The sequence below is a fragment of the Pteropus medius genome, unplaced genomic scaffold (genome assembly GCF_902729225.1).
Source record: "Pteropus medius unplaced genomic scaffold, Ma_sr-lr_union100, whole genome shotgun sequence".
Classification (NCBI taxonomy): domain Eukaryota; kingdom Metazoa; phylum Chordata; class Mammalia; order Chiroptera; family Pteropodidae; genus Pteropus; species Pteropus medius.
The window spans coordinates 16,143,853-16,161,350 of NW_024349802.1; the positions used below are offsets into that span (position 1 = coordinate 16,143,853).

A 17,498-nucleotide genomic window follows, 5' to 3' on the forward strand; every position below is an offset into this window, starting at 1 on the left:
GAATTAAGAAAGCATCTCGATGAGAATTATACAGTTCTCATTTATCCAGCCATACATACATGACTCTCAACTATGTACCGATTCTCAAGGCACTTCAAATACAAGCCAGTTATCGCGCTTCTCCACTCGGTTCTTTCTTCCTCATTCTTCCTGCCATTTACTGGGTTTAGACACAAGGGGGCCAAAGCACACTGTAGTTCTGATAGTCCTCAGGTTGGGCTTTCTGAATGAGGACTGCAGCGAGCCGCCACCAAGTCACAGAATCAGCTGGTAATAATCTGTATGTACACACTCAAGGAAAAGCCTATGAAAAGAGCCATGCTCCAGTGTACCAGCTCTCAGTTGTTAAAAAGAATACCACAGGCCCAAAATGGCATCACGTGTGCTAAAGCCTATGCTACCAAACCTAAACTTAGTATCTGACCGAACTGCAGTTTAGACCTTCACCAGAAATGTAATCTTAATCAACCAGAGGGGATTTTCTGGTCAACACCGATGAGGTCATCTGTTACTTGGGCTCTTCTCCATCCCTCATAGGAAGAAGAGGCAATCTATATCATGAAACTTTAGCTAGTCTCTCTCCATACCCAAAAAATGTCCCAGCCTAAAAATAATTTTTCTTTTGCTAGTGGCTCCTTTGCCCCACCCTTCTCCCTATAAAAACCTTCCTTTGTACTACCCCTAGGAACACCGTTCAAATTGCTAGATGAGATGCTGCCCAGTTCATGAATCACTTAATAAAGCCAATTAGATCTTCAAATTTACACAGCTAAATTTTGTTCTAACAAAACTCTTTATTGGTTTTCCAGCTTGGCAGGGATTGCTTGAATAATGTAATTTAGAAGGTTTCCCATTTCTTAAGAATTACGTTTTTAAGAGACTTCAAAGCAAGAATGACCCACCCATCCTAACTCAGTGTGTAGACTTTTTTTGTATGTATTCTCATTTTATCTGAGTTGTATCGCCCTGAAAAATAAAATTTTATTAAGTATTCAGTAACGCAAAGTCGTGTGCAAAGACAATGTCCTTTAACCCTACCCTGCTCTTTAGCCAGATACTGAGATGATTTGAATGTTAGTATAACTTATTACCTTCTCAGCCAAGGACAACACAGTGCTGGCCTGGATTATGGCCACTTGTTCTTCATTTCTCAAATTCTGTGAAAAAGAAAGAAAGAAAGAAAATAACCTGAAGGTACTTATGATATTTACACTATCAGAAAATATTGCCTAAGTGCCTGCCACAGACACTACTGCATAAATATGTACGAAATCTTAACATTCTATTTAGTAAAAATTCTTAACCAAGAGTTCATTCAAAACCTATAAAAGTATAGTTACTTTTTTATATCTCCCTAATACTGACTTGATTTTGTTTCACTATAAGCATACTTCATCAATAGTGATGTTATGAGAAAAGCAGAAATCAAAATGAAAAAATGCATAATCTCTTCATAGCAGTTTGATGTGATATAATTGATTCCCTTCTCTCCTTTGATAATCCTTCAAGACAATAAAATGGTGTGACTCTTTCGACCTACATGCATCATTCATCTAATAGCTCAATGAATAGTCCTCCCACTGAATTACTATGCCTTGATTCTGCCTGGAAGGTGTTTTTAGAAAAAAAAGGGATTATAGTTTCCTGGTCCACCTTCATGGGGCTTCCACCAACCCTTCTATTTAGCAGCATTTGCAACTGCATGACTGATTAATTTCACGCTGGATGCTTTCAAGCAGCAGTCAGAAGGTAATTAGCTTCAATCACTGCAGACCTGCTTGGCATTCAAATCTCAAACCTGCTCAAGAAAAGCACTACTAGTTCTCATTCTTGCCACCTTCCAGAGATCCTTATAACCCTTTAGTCAGGTTGTTTGATAAACTGTTGATTCTCTCCATGGAGCTAGATCCTTCAGCAAACATGGCCTTCGACCTGATATTATTTTATACATGATACACTGGCAAATATTTCTTGCCTCTCGTTAGGCAAATTTATACCTTTACTGCACTAATTTGATACTTACTCCATTATCACCCAAGATATCAAGCTGCTTTATGAGATCCGGGATGTTCACATCCTGCAAAATCAAGGAGATACATTCAAGTCAAAGACATAAATGTGGCCTAACATTCATTCAGTGCCTGAATCCTAAGTTAGAGAAGACATTTTAGAGCCTTGAGTAATTTTTGAGTTGTTTTCAATCAGGTACACCTGGTTTTAAGTTTCCACTGTGCTTATAAGCTACATGAACTTGAGAAAACTACTAAACAGTCCTTTCTCAATTTCACCAGTTGCAAAATGGAGATAATAAGTACTTTCTTCATAGGCTGATCTTGCGGATAAAGAGATTGTGTACAAGAGTCTAGGATGTAGGAAGGATTCAAATTAGCTCGTTTTTTTCCTTCTAGTTATCAATTTTTTTTCAATATGGTAGATTTCAGGTATAAATAAAAGTAATAGGTAATAAATATCAATAATCAACCAATTTCATTCTAATTAATGGAATTCTGACCAGGTTGAGATTTTGATTGCCACCTAGAAAACTATAGTGCAGTTCCATTTTTTAGGTGTTCAGCATTAATGTCATCCTATGGAAAATAGCTGATTTTTACTATATTCCTTGAATCAGTTTAAAGCAGCTGAACTCCAGTTGAAAGAGTTCCCTTGGATAAAAATTACATCCATTAAATTAGGTTGTTTACGATTTATCTAAAAAAAACCATCTAAGGAAAAGAGGAAGTACAGTGTTTTTCATTAAATTAGAATTAAAAAAATGGCTTTGGTTTACAACTTTTCATGCAGCCCAAAAAGGCCAAGAGTTTAAACACCATGGAAGTGGTTTGAGATGAAAAACAAGGAAGCACAATTTTACTACTTAATTTTTCCCTCATCACTTTTTACTTCATTATTACCACTTTCTCCTCCAATTTCAAATGCAATATAGTATTCCTCTACCATTAGGAAGGGGAAAGTCTGAAGCTCAAACTCATAGGTAGAGAGAAGGCAACTGAAGCAGGTATATTTGGCAGCTCAGAGTGGGAGCAGGAAAGGCCATGCAGAAGGTAAAGGAGAGACCAGGAAGAGCAGGAGGCTTCCCAGCTTTACCTCTGGAATAGATATTCACCATGTGGTTTCATTATATTGAAGGACAATGTATTTTCCAGGAGATGGAGCCACCTCCATTCAACTTTATTATTTAAAATGTATTCCAATATCACTACAGATAAAATTATATTTTGTCTAAGTGAGCAACATGTCATAAACTATAAGTTCTTCCAAAAGAGAAATCCTCCCTAAATTAAACATATCTAGATATCAAGGTCTCTTATAAATGCTGAAATTCCAAGGTTACGAATTCCATAGCACTTAGAACAGCAAAACAAAGAGATTCAACAAATACTTTTTTATCTGGCATACTTGAAATATGTTTCTTGTAATACTGAATTTATTTGACATTTCCTCTCGATCATTAAAGGTAATGATTATGATGTACATTTTGATTCTATATCATTCTTTATGTTACTCTGTTCTACATAATCATGGTTTCCTGTGTTCTTTGCTGTTATCATTCAAACATATGTCACACGTTTATTTTGTTTATGCTCTACTGATTTTCCAATAGATGTGACTATTTTCAATTCCTGCGTAGTTTCTATCAAAATGATATCCGGAGACTAAAAGACAAAACAATCATGAGCAACCTCACCTTTCCAATTCTGTTTTTCTACCTTCTAAAAATAAAGAAATTAAATATCTGCCTACCTTGACACCTTCTTTCATACAGTAGATCTGTAGAGCACTCACACCATCTGAGAATGGGTGAATTTGTAGATTAAATGGAGGAGATCGTCTCTCTCTTTCCTTGAAATACAGTGAAAAATATATGGGAATTAAAACAAAAGCAACAACTGATTAAACACTAAACCAGTTGTCTGTGTTCTCTCTTTATGCTATTTCAGCAGTTTATAAATATGACATTTTGCAAAAAAAAAAAAACAAAAAAAAAAGAACTCAAGATGTTCATGCTTAAATTTAATGGAAAGAACTGATTAGTCAACTAAGAGCTATGAGAGAGAATTTATAGATTGGTGTCATCCAATCTTGCAAACTTTTTGATCAGGGAAATGTGGGAAGTGGAGTTCTAATGCAAACTATATGAATATTTAGAGCTTTCAGGCATCACAAATTGTGATCTTTTGACAATGAAGTCTTGTGGCAGGTAACATCTTTTGCATATGCAATCCGCTCAAGCTTTATGAATAAGATATGTGGGCTACCAAAGATAACTTCTTCACTAAAGCATACCAACTGCCAACTCTATCCAGACCTAATTTGAAAAACCTCAAGAAGAAATTGCTGGCAAAATAACAGAGATATCAAATGGGAATTTTTCTCAACTTTTACATTTCAACATACAACCAACTTAAGCCAGATTCTGCATGATACAATCAGAATCTGATTTGATTTGTATGTTTTACTTAAAACCACCACCACCAACAACAACAACAACAACAAAACAAACAAAAAAACCAAATCAATTCTGAAATTTGGTCAGATTAACCAAAATATTTCCTAAACAAGTTACCTTATTTAGCTTTGGGCATAAATGCACTATAGACTAAAATGCTGACTTCCAAATCCAAGTGTCTAATGATAAAATATTTTTGTATATAGCATATTTTAAAATATAATCTTTGAGGTGACATTTTTATAAGTCAGAATGGACGAAAATGATTATTTAAAAGAAATAAAATATTGATAAAGTTTGAAATCTCTTAAATTATTTAAAAAGTATTCATTAGTCTTGTTCATAAAGGCAATAATAGTGTTGAAAAGTATAGTATCTGAGCAGACAATTCTGAGTTGCATCAATGTTTTACCAGTTACAAGACATAGGACTTAGCCAAGTTATTGAACCTCAGTTGTTTCATGTATAAAATCTTGATTGTGATTGTGAGATCCAATGAGAGTATGCATCAGAAATGCTTAATCCAGCATCTCACACATAGAATGTGCCCAATGTACGTTAATTGTTATGATTATCATCATCATTATTATTATTGTTTCCTTACTTCTAGCTCTAGGTTTCGAAACTCCAGCAGCTCATTCTGGTCTCTGGCATCCTGCAGTTCCTGTTGTAACCGGTGATTTTCTGCCTCCTGTTTTTCTATCTAATAAAGTAAATCCTCAAATTAGGTGAATATTGCAAGTACAACTTTGCAAAGCAAGCATGGATAGTGTTCATTTACTCTGTGAATACATCATCTTGACCATGAAAAATCCCAAGTAGACGTGAAAAAGACAAGTCTTTAGTGGCTTTCCTTCTAGGTATCTTTCGGTTAAGTTTTTTGGCTCATAGAGGAAAATGCCAGAGGACACCTCCATTTGTTGAGATAAAGTTGAGAGAATAGCAAATCTAAGCGTAGTCACTATGCCCTTGCTGTGGGTCAGGGACTGTGCCCTAGAACTAGATCCAATGGTATAAATAACGGAGTCTGACACCTCTTATTTTTGGAGTTACAAGTTGTCAAAGGAATAATTTTTTACAAACAGCTCTGATCATGTACAAAACTTGGCTGAAATTCCAGTTACCCACAGAGTAAAGCCAAACTCTTCAATATGGAAATCAAAAACTTTAATAAATCTGGTCACCATGTAGCTTTCTGGTTTTAAAGGTTATCACTGTTGTCTCTACACACTCATGTGATCACACACACACCAGAGTCTAGAAACCCAGACCTAGCCTATAGACTGGTGACTTCAAGAGCTGTCTTTGTTCACCTCTCTGCCTGAAAAGGGCCCTCCAATTTCCTTTTCTAGGTGAGGAAATTCTACACTTCCTTCAACACTAAGCACTGACATCTCCTACCATAAAAGGCTTCCTTGTCCACTCATTCAGAGGTGACACTTCTTCCTTCTGTTTACCTGTAAGGCTCACCTATAGGACCTCTATAGGTGAAGTATGAAATCAAGTTCATACTTCTTGATGAAGTATGAAATCAAGTTCGCTGTGTACAGACATGCTTTGCCCTATATACAGGGTCCATGTCTACAAGGGATCAACAAATTTTCATGATCTGCAAAAGGTTTGGGGCTGCCTTTGATATCAGCTGTGTTAGTGGGCCTTATTGCACAGTAACTATTTAAAATCTTGATTTTAGAATTTAAAAAACATGGGGGCTATTTAGCATAGGATGAATTTTACTTTCCCAAGTACACATACTTGAAGTAGGATGTTTTGCTTTGTCATTCGGTTTTCTTTCAAAAGCTGAGCTCAAAATTCCACTTTTAGCCCAAAGAAATGAAAACCAAAAAGAATCAGACAGTAGACATAATAAAAATTATGTTTTTAGTTGGTAAAGAGATATAATTACACTTACTACTGGGCATCGCTGAGACTACTAAAATCCTTTTCTTGTAGCCTTATAAGATAGAAAAGTGATAGGAAAATAAAGGTGGGGAGATAGTGAGATATTATGTAACACTAATCAACTCAAGTTTTTTACACTAGATTTTTAGAAGTTGACTTAGATCACAAAAGAGATTCTATTTCCTAGCATCTTGGATTGGAATCAAAGATGGGATATCTGGGGAGATTCCTGGTTCTAGTGGTTAGTGCTAGCACTTAGATTGGTGGTTTACAAGTTGTAATTCATAGTCCAGGGCCAATGTCTGATGAAGTTTCTTTCTAGGAACTCTTCACCTTTCTGGGTACCAGTTCTCGGTCCAGGAATATTCACTCGCCCACTTTCTATGTATCAAGTCTGTCTCTCATCATGCAGAAAGTGAGATAGGGTGTTCTAACTTAGCCAGATCAGAGAGGAGGGAGGTCAAGTATCTTTTTTCTCTTCTCATGCTTATAAGAGTGTTGTAGTTCATTTTTATTTCTTGTCAAGGCTAGTGAACACTGGTAGAAATAATCCTAAAATAATTTCTACATACTTTGGGACTGACCTATAGAATTATTTTCTTTATTCATATGGACTTTCAAATTCATTTTTTCAATAATATATGATTATTTTGTAATGTTTTCACTAGATTTGTGGAAGGCAAATACTATAGGAATAGCAGCCTCTGAACTTAAAGTAATCTCTGCTGTATTTCATTGCCTTAAATCAAAAACCTATGTTCAGATAAGCAAAATTAATTACATCTGTTGGGACTAAACCACTCTTTTGCATCTTGATTTGTTGAACAAAATCCTGGACATGCTGTTTCGTGCTTTCTTTTATTTTTTTAAAAAAAAAATACATGTATATAAACAGCGAAGCTTAGAAAAAAGATTAAAAGTGAGAACATAGCCTACACTAGGTTGCGGCATGATCTTGGAGTCATACTCTGTCACTTCCCTGCACAAAATAACAAGTCTTGTTCACAGTGTTTTTTATAGATGGACGATCACATAGGATGTGTGCACAGGTGGGTGTATATATATATACAGTACATATACAGTATATATATATGGTTAACAAATTAATAGGTTTCAGGGATCACATCCTTTTAAAAGTCGGCACAATGCCCAGCGCAGAGCCATGCACACGTGCCACTTCACTGATGGTGATGGCGGTGACAGGGATGCAGTTGAGCACGCAGCAGAGGAGAGTGCAGTGCCGAAAAGCCTCCCCTTCCCCTAGCCCCTGTGCCACTCCTGAGAGGACCCCCTGCTGCTCCTGGATCTCTCATCGATTTCTCCTTTGCCCCACTAGGGTGTTGCCCAACATACCTTTTCTAAAAGCTCCTGGTTTCTCTTAATGAAAAGTTGTTTATCTTCTACCCAGTGTGAATCCTGTTTGACAAAGAATATCGCGCAGTCAGCATTTCAGAGTGGCACGAAAGAGCATGTGTCGTCTAACCACTTTGCCAGAACTGTCTTCTTTCCACCTAGTTTGTTTGCCTGCCAACACCTGGTAAATGACACCCACCCCTGCCAGTTCCTTATTCAAAGACATTGGGGCCGAAGTTGCCAGGAAAATTTAACCCCCTTTTTATTGTCACTCACTAGCTCTACCTTTTTCAGTCTGAATAATCCAGGACCAGCCTTCTGGGGACTCAGAAGTGACCACACAGGCAAAAAGTGACAAGGGTCAGAATGCACACAGGCTAGATACATATGGATGGAAAACATTAAAATGCAGAACCATAAATGTAGCATAGAGGCAAAGAATGCAGCTGGAGGGGTGGGTCTTTGTCTTAGCAGTTTAAAACCACTCTAGGCTACTTGTACAGGGCTCTTCTTCCTCTTGCCCAACCTCATTCGCTGTTGTAGCTGGGTTCACGCTCTGGCCAGAAAAACACCAGGGACAGAAACATAGAGTTGAACATTCTGACACTGTTTGAGAAAGGTCACTGTGGAGAGCCAAGCCGTGTCCTGGATGCGACCCATGCACAGGGTAATCTAGAGGAAGGTCAGATCAAATCGCCTGCATCTGCAGAAGTACCAGCAACCAAATGCCTACCTGTCCTTTCTGAGCCAGAGTCGCTTCCAGATCTTCAATTTTGGCTTTATACCTGAGCACTTCTGCTTGGAGTTGTTCTTGAGCCTAGTGAAATCAAAATTCCAGAGCTCAGTAAATGAAATGCGAAGTCAATATTTTTCTTCCCTTCATCTTCCTGGATTAGAACTCCACAAGCAAAAAAAGAAAATAATAATAATAACAATAACAATAATAATAATAATAATTAATAATAATAATAAATAAGAGAGGAGAATAATTTTCTATGACCGGAGAATCTCCTAAAACTATTTTTATGATTTAAATTCTTGCTTACAACTTTCAGTGCTTTCTTTCACCACTAGGCTAAAATTCAAACTCTTTAGCTTGGGATTTGAAAACTCTCATTAGATTTCCAATCTTTTCCCACTACTCATCAACACAGAGTCCACCCTTTACCTGCTGGTGATCTTGTTTCCTAAATACACCTGGAACTCTCCACTTCTCTCTTGTTTGAACGAGCTCCCCAATAGAAAGCCTTCTCCCATTTTGCCTCTCCAAAATCTTTCCATTCTTCCAGAGCCAACTTTGTGCCCTAAATCTATATCTAAATCCAAATCTATATTATGCATGTATGTATTGATCGTGTATGCGTGTAAATAGTTTTGGACACTGATCTTTTATGGAGCGACCCTACTTCATTTAGTCCAGTAATTTGTTCTTAGATTCTCTTTTATTCTCTCTGTATGTGCAATCTTATTTTCTGTGAAAAATTTTTTTTTTGTTTTCTGCCTATTCACATATTTTTCTCTTGTCTTATGATCTAGGTAGGTAGGTTCTTTGCTACAAAGTTGAATAAAATCAGCAAAGTCTGGTATCCTTTTCTTATTCTTTCTTGTGAGCAGAATATTTCTTTGGACTGTTAAACATTATATTTCTCTTCATCAGGATAAAAAAATTCCAAATTTAATTCTGCTAAGAATTATTTCAACTTTGAATGGATTTTAAGTATAATTAATTTTTTTCTTGTATTGAAAGGACTATATCTTTTGTTTTCATTGATGCTCCTTCATCTATATTATCCGTTTTCCATTTCTACTTCTTTCAATATACTTAATTGTTCTTTTTCTAACATCTGCATTTGTTTTAGACTATTTTGCTTAGAATGGTAAGGTTTTTTTAAAAAAATACTTTAATGGCCAGAGATAGTGCTAAACTTTTATTTAGATGGGAAAATGAGACGAGAGAAAGAGAACCGGTTCCTACAGCATCGCCACGCCAGAACATAAGGCATATGCTATTATTTTAATTGACCAATCCTATGTTATAAGAATGCTTAGTAAATGCTGATAATGAAAGCCACACTATTAATTTTAGGGCACAAACATGAAGGCACACACATACATCCCTTCCTACTGATTGCTTGCCTTTTTATTCTAAATCACAGTGCTTTTAAAAAACATCTTTACTCAAATATATGTATATGCATGTATGTATACATGCTACTACTTAAAATTCATAGCTATAATATTTATTCTTTTCCACTAAACAACTAATAGTACTTCTTATGACAATCTTCAGCATACTATAGACCATCTAAACAGGAAGCAGGAGAAAATCACTAGGTGGGCACACTCCTTCTTGCTCCTTATATATTAATCTAACGGGCAGTTATGGCATGGTGGTTATGACTAAACTCAGAACGACTAGGTTCATATCCCAGCTTTAATCCAAGTTTTAAGGTAACTAATCTATATTTAACTCCTACTAAGATATTATTTCCTCTCCTATAAAAAGAAGATAACAGTATCTAAATCATACGGTTGTTTAAATTTACATGAGATAAATGTATGTAAAGTGCTCAGCAAAATGTCTGGAGCACAGAAAGCACTCAATAAGCAGAGAGAGAGAGAGAGAGAGAGAGAGAGTGAGTGTATGTGTGTGTTTCGAAATAGGCTTACGAGAGGCAGTTGTAATATAACGGAGAAAACATTTGACCCACTAAGATTTGAGTTTGAATCTCAGTTTCCCATTAATTATTCTGTGTGATCTTGGGCAATTCAATTACCCTCTGAGCCTCAAAGTCCTCTACTGTAAAATATCTGCATATCTGCAAGGGTTAAATAAGATACTGTCAGTGAAAATTCTTGGTATGCTGTCAATGTAGTGTTATGCACTTATTAACTAAGAAAAGAAAAAGGCTAATCATTGATTTTGAAAGATAACTTTTTTCCAAGCAAGAAACTGAAAAAAAAAAGGATTATAAAAATTCAATATTGTCTAGCTTTGAAAATGTTTGTTTTCAAATAGCAAGTTATTCAACTATCTAAAAGGAACAAAAGCATCGATCTAAGCCAGATCTAATGTCTCTAGATCCAAGGTTTGTTGACATAAAAGATACAACAGTTCAAAAGCCACAGTGAAGAAAAGGGTACATGGAAAGCTTCCCTATTGATATATTTATGTCCCTGGCACTTCTATGCTGTGACCACTGCACAAAAAAGCCTATTCGAGCACTCCGTGCAGACGCACACTGACCTTGGCCTCTCTTTCAGCATCGATGATGCCTCCAGTCTGCTCCTGCAGGAGGGCATACGCTCTTTGGAGGGCCTGATATTCTTTTGTTAATTGTCGAAATCGCAGCTCAGATTCTTCAGCTGCCAAACTCTTGAGGTGAACAAAGGAAAAGGCCAAAAAATAATTATGTTATGTTCAAGTCCAGTGTTCAGTGTGAAATACTAATATTTGTCCACTTTTTAAAGAGAAATTAAAGATTTATTTGATTATAGATTCTGTGCGATTTTATTCTTGATTCTAAAGTATGTGGATAAACACAAGTTCTGTAAATCAAGATAAACATCGTGGAAATATTTACATATTTGTTTTTAAAAAAGAAGCATTTGTTTATTTACATATTTCTTATTATTATCCATTTGGGATTGGGTTATAGTCAATTTTGGTTCCAAATAAGAAAAACTTACACCCTGATGATGACAGATCTAAATATGAAGAAATGATATTCAGAGTTTTAGTCTCACTTTTTTTCAATACATTCATATCCAACAAGTTCTTCCCTAGATAATTATGGAAAACATAGTTTTACAGCGTAAGGTCTCAACCTTCAGAGCATAATACAATCGCCAGGGAGTTTTGTGAAAAATGCAGATTTTGGAGTTCCACCCCCAAGATCCTGAGTCAGGAGTTGTGCGGTAGAGTCCAGGAATTTTCAGTGCAATTGAACTCCCTCGATGATTCTGATGAATGAAGGAGGTCTACAGAGCACGTTTTGCTTAATACTGTCTAAAACTACATCTAAAAGCTTGTTCTTCTGATTCTTCATCTAGGGAAGGTGTGAACCAAGGAACAAGCTTAGAAGAACAAGCTTTTAGATTTTTGAAAGAAGTCTTCAAGTTACAGAGCTGAACTTCAGAGAAGTTTCTAAAAGGGCTACATGACGTGGGTGAACTATTTTCACTCGATCTTAGCCAAAAGGCTGAGAAGTGATGAGTGAACTATATTCTAAAAGGTAACAAAATCAAGCATGGTCAAAAATTGGTCACTATTAAGAGATCACTTTGTACAGTCATAAAGGAGATAAAAGGGAAATGCTTTTTCTTCCTCTTAAAGGAAAGATTTCGTGACACTATCAGAAAAGTCTAGAGAAGTGGAAAAGCTTACTTCATCCAAGTCATCATCAGGAGTAGCTGGTGTTCGGTCTGTTCTAAATGAGGCCATGGATGACGTCTCTGAATCCATGGAGTCCTCATCATAGCCAATAAATGGGTCCAAAACAGGCCTCTAATGGAGGGAAAGTACATATTTACTGACACAAGTAAAAGTGGGGAAAGTTGATATTATTAAAGCACTGTCGACTGGCATAGATGCAAATGAATATAAAATCACAGACACTTTAATGCTTCTTTGATGAAATAAGAATATGGATACAAACATAATAATTCCAATAAATGTGTGTCCTGTATTATTTCATTTCTAGTGTTTTTTTTTTTTCTGGAAGATTCATTAATATTGACCCTCTTCATAGAAGCACTGGAGTTTCTTGTGTTACATTTTCTATCACAACGAGTTTATGTGATTTACTATTTCCAGTATCTAAAATATAATCAAGGGACTCTGAAAGTCTAGGCATCTATGTAAAGAGAATTATCAAATCTTAAGTCTTATCATATAATTTTACATCCAAATCAAATAATGTACTTGATACAGACAAAAATCGAATGAATAGACAAATTAAATAATAAAACTTTGTGGATTATAAGAGGTTGTATAGATATTGGTGAATTGGGAATATAATTATCAATAATACTGTCCAAGTGAATAATAAAAATATATTAAACAATTATAGGATGGGTATCAGATGCTAGCATTATCCACTGAGAGACATCAAATCATGTGTGTCACTTGCATGTTCTTGGAATGTGACTCTTCAACTTGTCAGATAACCCATTCAACGTCAAACCTAGTTGCTTCTTCACTCATAGAAAGTCATATTAAAGCAAATCCTTTCAAGTTAAAAAGCGCAGTATCTTTGGACTTCTGAGAACTGTGGAGAGTTTCCTCTAGTAAATAAAGCCCACGATTTGCTGTAGGTCAGGAATATCTGAGTTATTGCATCTTTGTAGGAAGATTCCTTGGCATGCCTCACTTCTCTGGCTGTTTGTGGCAAATGCCTGATAATCTAGTTTCCTCATTACCTTAATTGGCTTGGAACTTCTTCTATGCTTTCTCCTGCGGATGAGCTTTTCTCGGTCCTGGAAAACAGAAGAAGCACTTTTCAGATCTTGAATTGGTACATTTTTTTCCTTGTAGATTTATTTGTTTGTTCATTTGTTTTACAGAGAGTTGTTTTTTCCCCTGAGGCATTACACATTTCTATTTAAAATAAGATTATGTTTTGTAAATTTTAGCAAATTTTGAGTTTGATACTTTAATATATTTGAAGTAAGAAAATTCTACAACTTTTCCTGATAATCTGTGTGGGTCTGAAATCCTCACGATCAGGAAGTGCATTGTGTTTCTAATCAGAATCCTTTGTTTTATACTTGAAGATCAAGTAGCTTTGAAAATAGTTACTTACATTATCCAAAGCGCAATTCTTCAGTTTTCTCAGACCCAAAATTACTTTAAATGTCAGTGTTAAAAAACTATTAATTCACAATAAAGTAAAACTTTATTCTTTTCATTTAACCACTTGAAATGCATAGAAACTTATCTTTTGACTATCCTTGGATCCTTGTTCTTACCTGCAGCCTCTGAAGGTGGGAATGGAGTATCTATCTACCTGGTTGAAATCATCTGGTGTTTCTTTTTGGAGGGGGGGCTGTTGGAAATTTCTGGGAAATTCAAGAACATCTAGAAATAATAATGTCTCAATTCATTCTTGTTGTGAATGAGGATACCCTCAGAATTTGGTATTCATTTGCTAAAGTACTTCATGTATTTACTGCACAAATTCAAAGGTCGATGAAATAAGGGACACTTGTACCTCTCTGAAAATCTGGTTGAAGTGCCTAAACATGTCAAAATTCCATAAGAAACTTTTAGCTTAAACTCAAGATCCTTAAAGCCAAACAAATTCCTGAACTAGTGAATCTGTGAGATTTATGAGTTTTTAAGGGAACAGAAGTGAAGTGAGGGCCACAGCACTTCAGGAAGCCATGATTGATAAATAATCTGGTTTAAGCTAGTGGTGTTCACCTTTTTGATTACTCATCTTTATTAAGTAAATAAAAGTATTTTGGTCATGCAACCTCAATATACCTACAACTTAAAACTTATGCTTAGATTACCTTCCTAATACAGTATATGCATCATAATATATACCCCAAATAGAAAATTTTAAAAGGGTAAACCATCAATAATTATAAACAGAAGTTATACTCTTTTCTTCCCTCAATAGTAATAAATCATCTTGCTCACCTTACTCTGGAGACTATTGCCTAAAACCCCTCATCACTAGTTCTTCAACTGTCTAGGCCTTGGTTTGGTCCTGAACCGAGAACGACCAGAGATGCCATTCACAGAATAAAGGCAGAAAGGCAAAGAGGAAACTCCTAGGCACTGAAGGTCTTGGTCCACAACTGCTGGGAACACAGACTTCAGTTGGAAGCCAATGGGAGTAATACCTGCTCCACCTACTTCACCAGGTACCAAAGTAACGGTCAGAAGATCTGGACTGGGATTTCAGCTCTGTCATGTACTTATGATGTTGCTGTTTATTCAGCAAATATTTATTAAACGGCAACTATATTCTAGACACTGAATTAGGTGTTGGGAAATAAGAAGCATATGGTCCTGTTATTGTAAGCAAAATATTTAACCTCTGAGTCTGAGTCTTGATACTGGAAGTCAATAATAAGACATACCTATATTTCCTACTTACTCACATTATTATGCATTTGGAATTTCTTTTAATGTGCTTTGTGGCTATTATTTGTGCTACAAAATTAATTAACAAATTGATTTATTATAATTACTAATAACCAGATAATAACTGAAAAAGTTAAAAACAGTTTAATAATATAAAGTATTTTTGGAATAGTCTCTTGAACCTGTTTACATATTGGACACATGAACTTGAGCCTTTGGGGCTGATCCAAACTAATTATGTGCTTCCTGTGTATGGCGATGTCTTGGCTGCCTGTCCTTGGGAACAACTTAGAGTTTGTAGGTTGATCAAGACCTACCCTGGTGAGCTCATCAATAATGTTCTGTTGTTCGATGACCTGAAGTTTTAGAAACTCTGTCTCTTGTTCTTCATTGGCTTGATCGAGGTCATTCAGAGATTTTAATTTCTTCAAGGGTGGGTGGGATGTTATTTTTTCTCTCTAGATTAGAAAAGAAGTATAGGTGGAGATTTAAAAAATCCTAAACTTTAGTGGTTAACATCAAATATCTGTAGACACTTCATGAGGCTCCAGCTAAATTTGAAAACTGCCCAGCTTTAATGCACGCAGAGCCCAATTAAAATCCTCCAGCACATTTTATCTGCTGTAAGTGAAATCACTGGCAATGTCTGAAGATCATTACAGCTGTAGTGAAAGTCTGTTAAGAAGTGCATTAGCAGAGCACTTATCCATACATAATACAAAATATGGCATCTAGTTCCCAACTATTATGCAAGCTCTTAGAAGATGAGGGATACCCACTGTACAGTTCTGTAAAGAGCACGTTAGTGAAATTCTTGGAAGGAGGTGTCTGTGGCTGAGGAGCTATGTTGGAACTTTGCTTCCATATTTCAGGCCTTTTGGAGAGTGTACAGATTCCTGGAAGCACTCCTATTGTTCTGCAAATTTAGAAATTCCATAAAATTCAGAGCCAGCAACCTTCTTTTGCTTTTTTCCTTAAAGGTTCCTTGCTTACATAAGGGAAAATCCAAACTTTCATAAATTGCATTGTATTTTAAAGAAGAAAACAACTGAGAAAGAGCGATAAGTCAGGTGATTGGTATAACATTAAAAAGGCAGCTGTAGTTTTGCAGCGTCTGTGGTACACACCATTTCTGAATTTTCCTTGGTGACAGCTTTTAGTTTCTCTTCCATGCGCTGCAAAGACAGCATCAGCTCATCGTTTCTCTTGGCCAGGCACTTGTTCCTTTCCAGAAGAGGTTTACATTGTTTTTCGGTTTCCCTCACACGTTTTAACTGGGAAGACACAAGTTACAGTTTCCTCTAATGGCTTTTCATCATACTCTTCACGACCCTCTATCAATCTATTATTAACGTAAAGGAGGTGCCGCCGAGATTATGCTTTTGGAGATGCTCAGCAGGAGTAATTAGTTGCACTCTTTGTTCCCCACTGACTTTTCCAGCCCAGTTACCTTGCCCTGCTCAGCCCCCATCCCACGCTGCTCACACTTCTCCCCGGGCCTCATTGGCTCAAAGACATAAAGCAACTCATTGGAATCACATGGTCACATTTTCTCACCAAAGACATGTAGCAGCACCATTAACAGCTTAAAAAATGTTAAGAAACAACATAAATGTTCATTAACAATAGAAGAATAAGTATATCGTGGTGTATTAATTGAATACTATAGAGTATGAAAATGAATGAATCCTCCAGGCAACTCAATCCTGGGTTAGGGTTGTCCCTAAAGCCTATTCTTTCCATCAGAGATCTTGCCAAGTTTGACTCACACTATGGCTATTTATTTTAGTTTTATTGAGAAAGATGAAATAAAACAAAGTTTACTTTTGAAACTCTATTGATATTTGTGTTTAAGAACATCTAATTTTCGGCAAGCCTCAAGAAAGAACGGTTGCACTGTTACCTACCCATAATTAAGAGTGACCATACTCTGGTCTGCCCAGTTACTCTAAGGCAGGGTTTCTCAGCCTCTGCACTCTAGACACTTGGGGTCATATATTTTTTGTTGTAAGGAGCTGTCCTGAGTACTGTAGGATGTTTAGGAACATCCCTGGCCCCTAGATGCCAGTAACACCCTCCCAGTTGTCACAACCAAAACAACTTCAGATATTGACAAAATCGCCTCTTGCTGAGAACCACTGGTCTAAGTTTATGAATGTTATCTTGAGGTAATTGTTAAGAGTCCCTCCCGTTTTACATCCCAAACTCTCCCATCTGCATGACATTTTATGGTCACCCTATACATAGCAGATTTCAATGTTAACCTTCTCACAGTTTAGTTCATTCATTTCACACTAACTGTTCTGAATGTGAGTATGTATTGGGGGAGGGGAACCAAAGCAAGGAGAGTGGAGGGGTGTATCAGAAATGCCTGAAAAGATTCTTTACTCACTCCTGTTTTTGAGAACCTAGCATTTTGGGAAGTGCTGGGGAAGGAAACTTAGCTACCGATGAATATTTGAAAAAGCTTCTCTTGTGATTCTAAAACAGTATTCCCCAACTCCATGCTAATTGCCATTTAAAAAAACCTATTTTAGATTAAAGGCCAAAACTGAATTTGTATTTCATAAATAATTTCATTTAATCCTCATTTTGACCTTCAGTACCTGAAGCATTAATATTAAATACTGAATACATATAAAGTAAATAAATTATTCCACTAGGTTCACTATTTTAAAT

At 36.2% G+C, this 17,498-nt stretch overlaps 1 protein-coding gene across 2 annotated transcripts in view; it reads right to left on the reverse strand.

Moving 5' to 3' along the window:
- Window positions 1-17,498, reverse strand: part of JAKMIP2 (janus kinase and microtubule interacting protein 2) — a 140,106-nt gene that overhangs the window by 24,181 nt on the left and 98,427 nt on the right. For both annotated transcript variants that reach the window (XM_039836473.1, XM_039836474.1), the window contains exons 6-16: window positions 15,947-16,093; window positions 15,137-15,277; window positions 13,145-13,201; window positions 12,111-12,230; window positions 10,971-11,099; window positions 8,457-8,540; window positions 7,724-7,786; window positions 5,073-5,171; window positions 3,763-3,861; window positions 2,024-2,077; window positions 1,092-1,157 (exon numbers count right to left, since the gene is read on the reverse strand). In XM_039836473.1, the coding sequence (XP_039692407.1) occupies window positions 1,092-1,157; window positions 2,024-2,077; window positions 3,763-3,861; window positions 5,073-5,171; window positions 7,724-7,786; window positions 8,457-8,540; window positions 10,971-11,099; window positions 12,111-12,230; window positions 13,145-13,201; window positions 15,137-15,277; window positions 15,947-16,093 (1,059 nt within the window). The remainder of the gene's footprint in view (window positions 1-1,091; window positions 1,158-2,023; window positions 2,078-3,762; window positions 3,862-5,072; window positions 5,172-7,723; window positions 7,787-8,456; window positions 8,541-10,970; window positions 11,100-12,110; window positions 12,231-13,144; window positions 13,202-15,136; window positions 15,278-15,946; window positions 16,094-17,498) is intronic.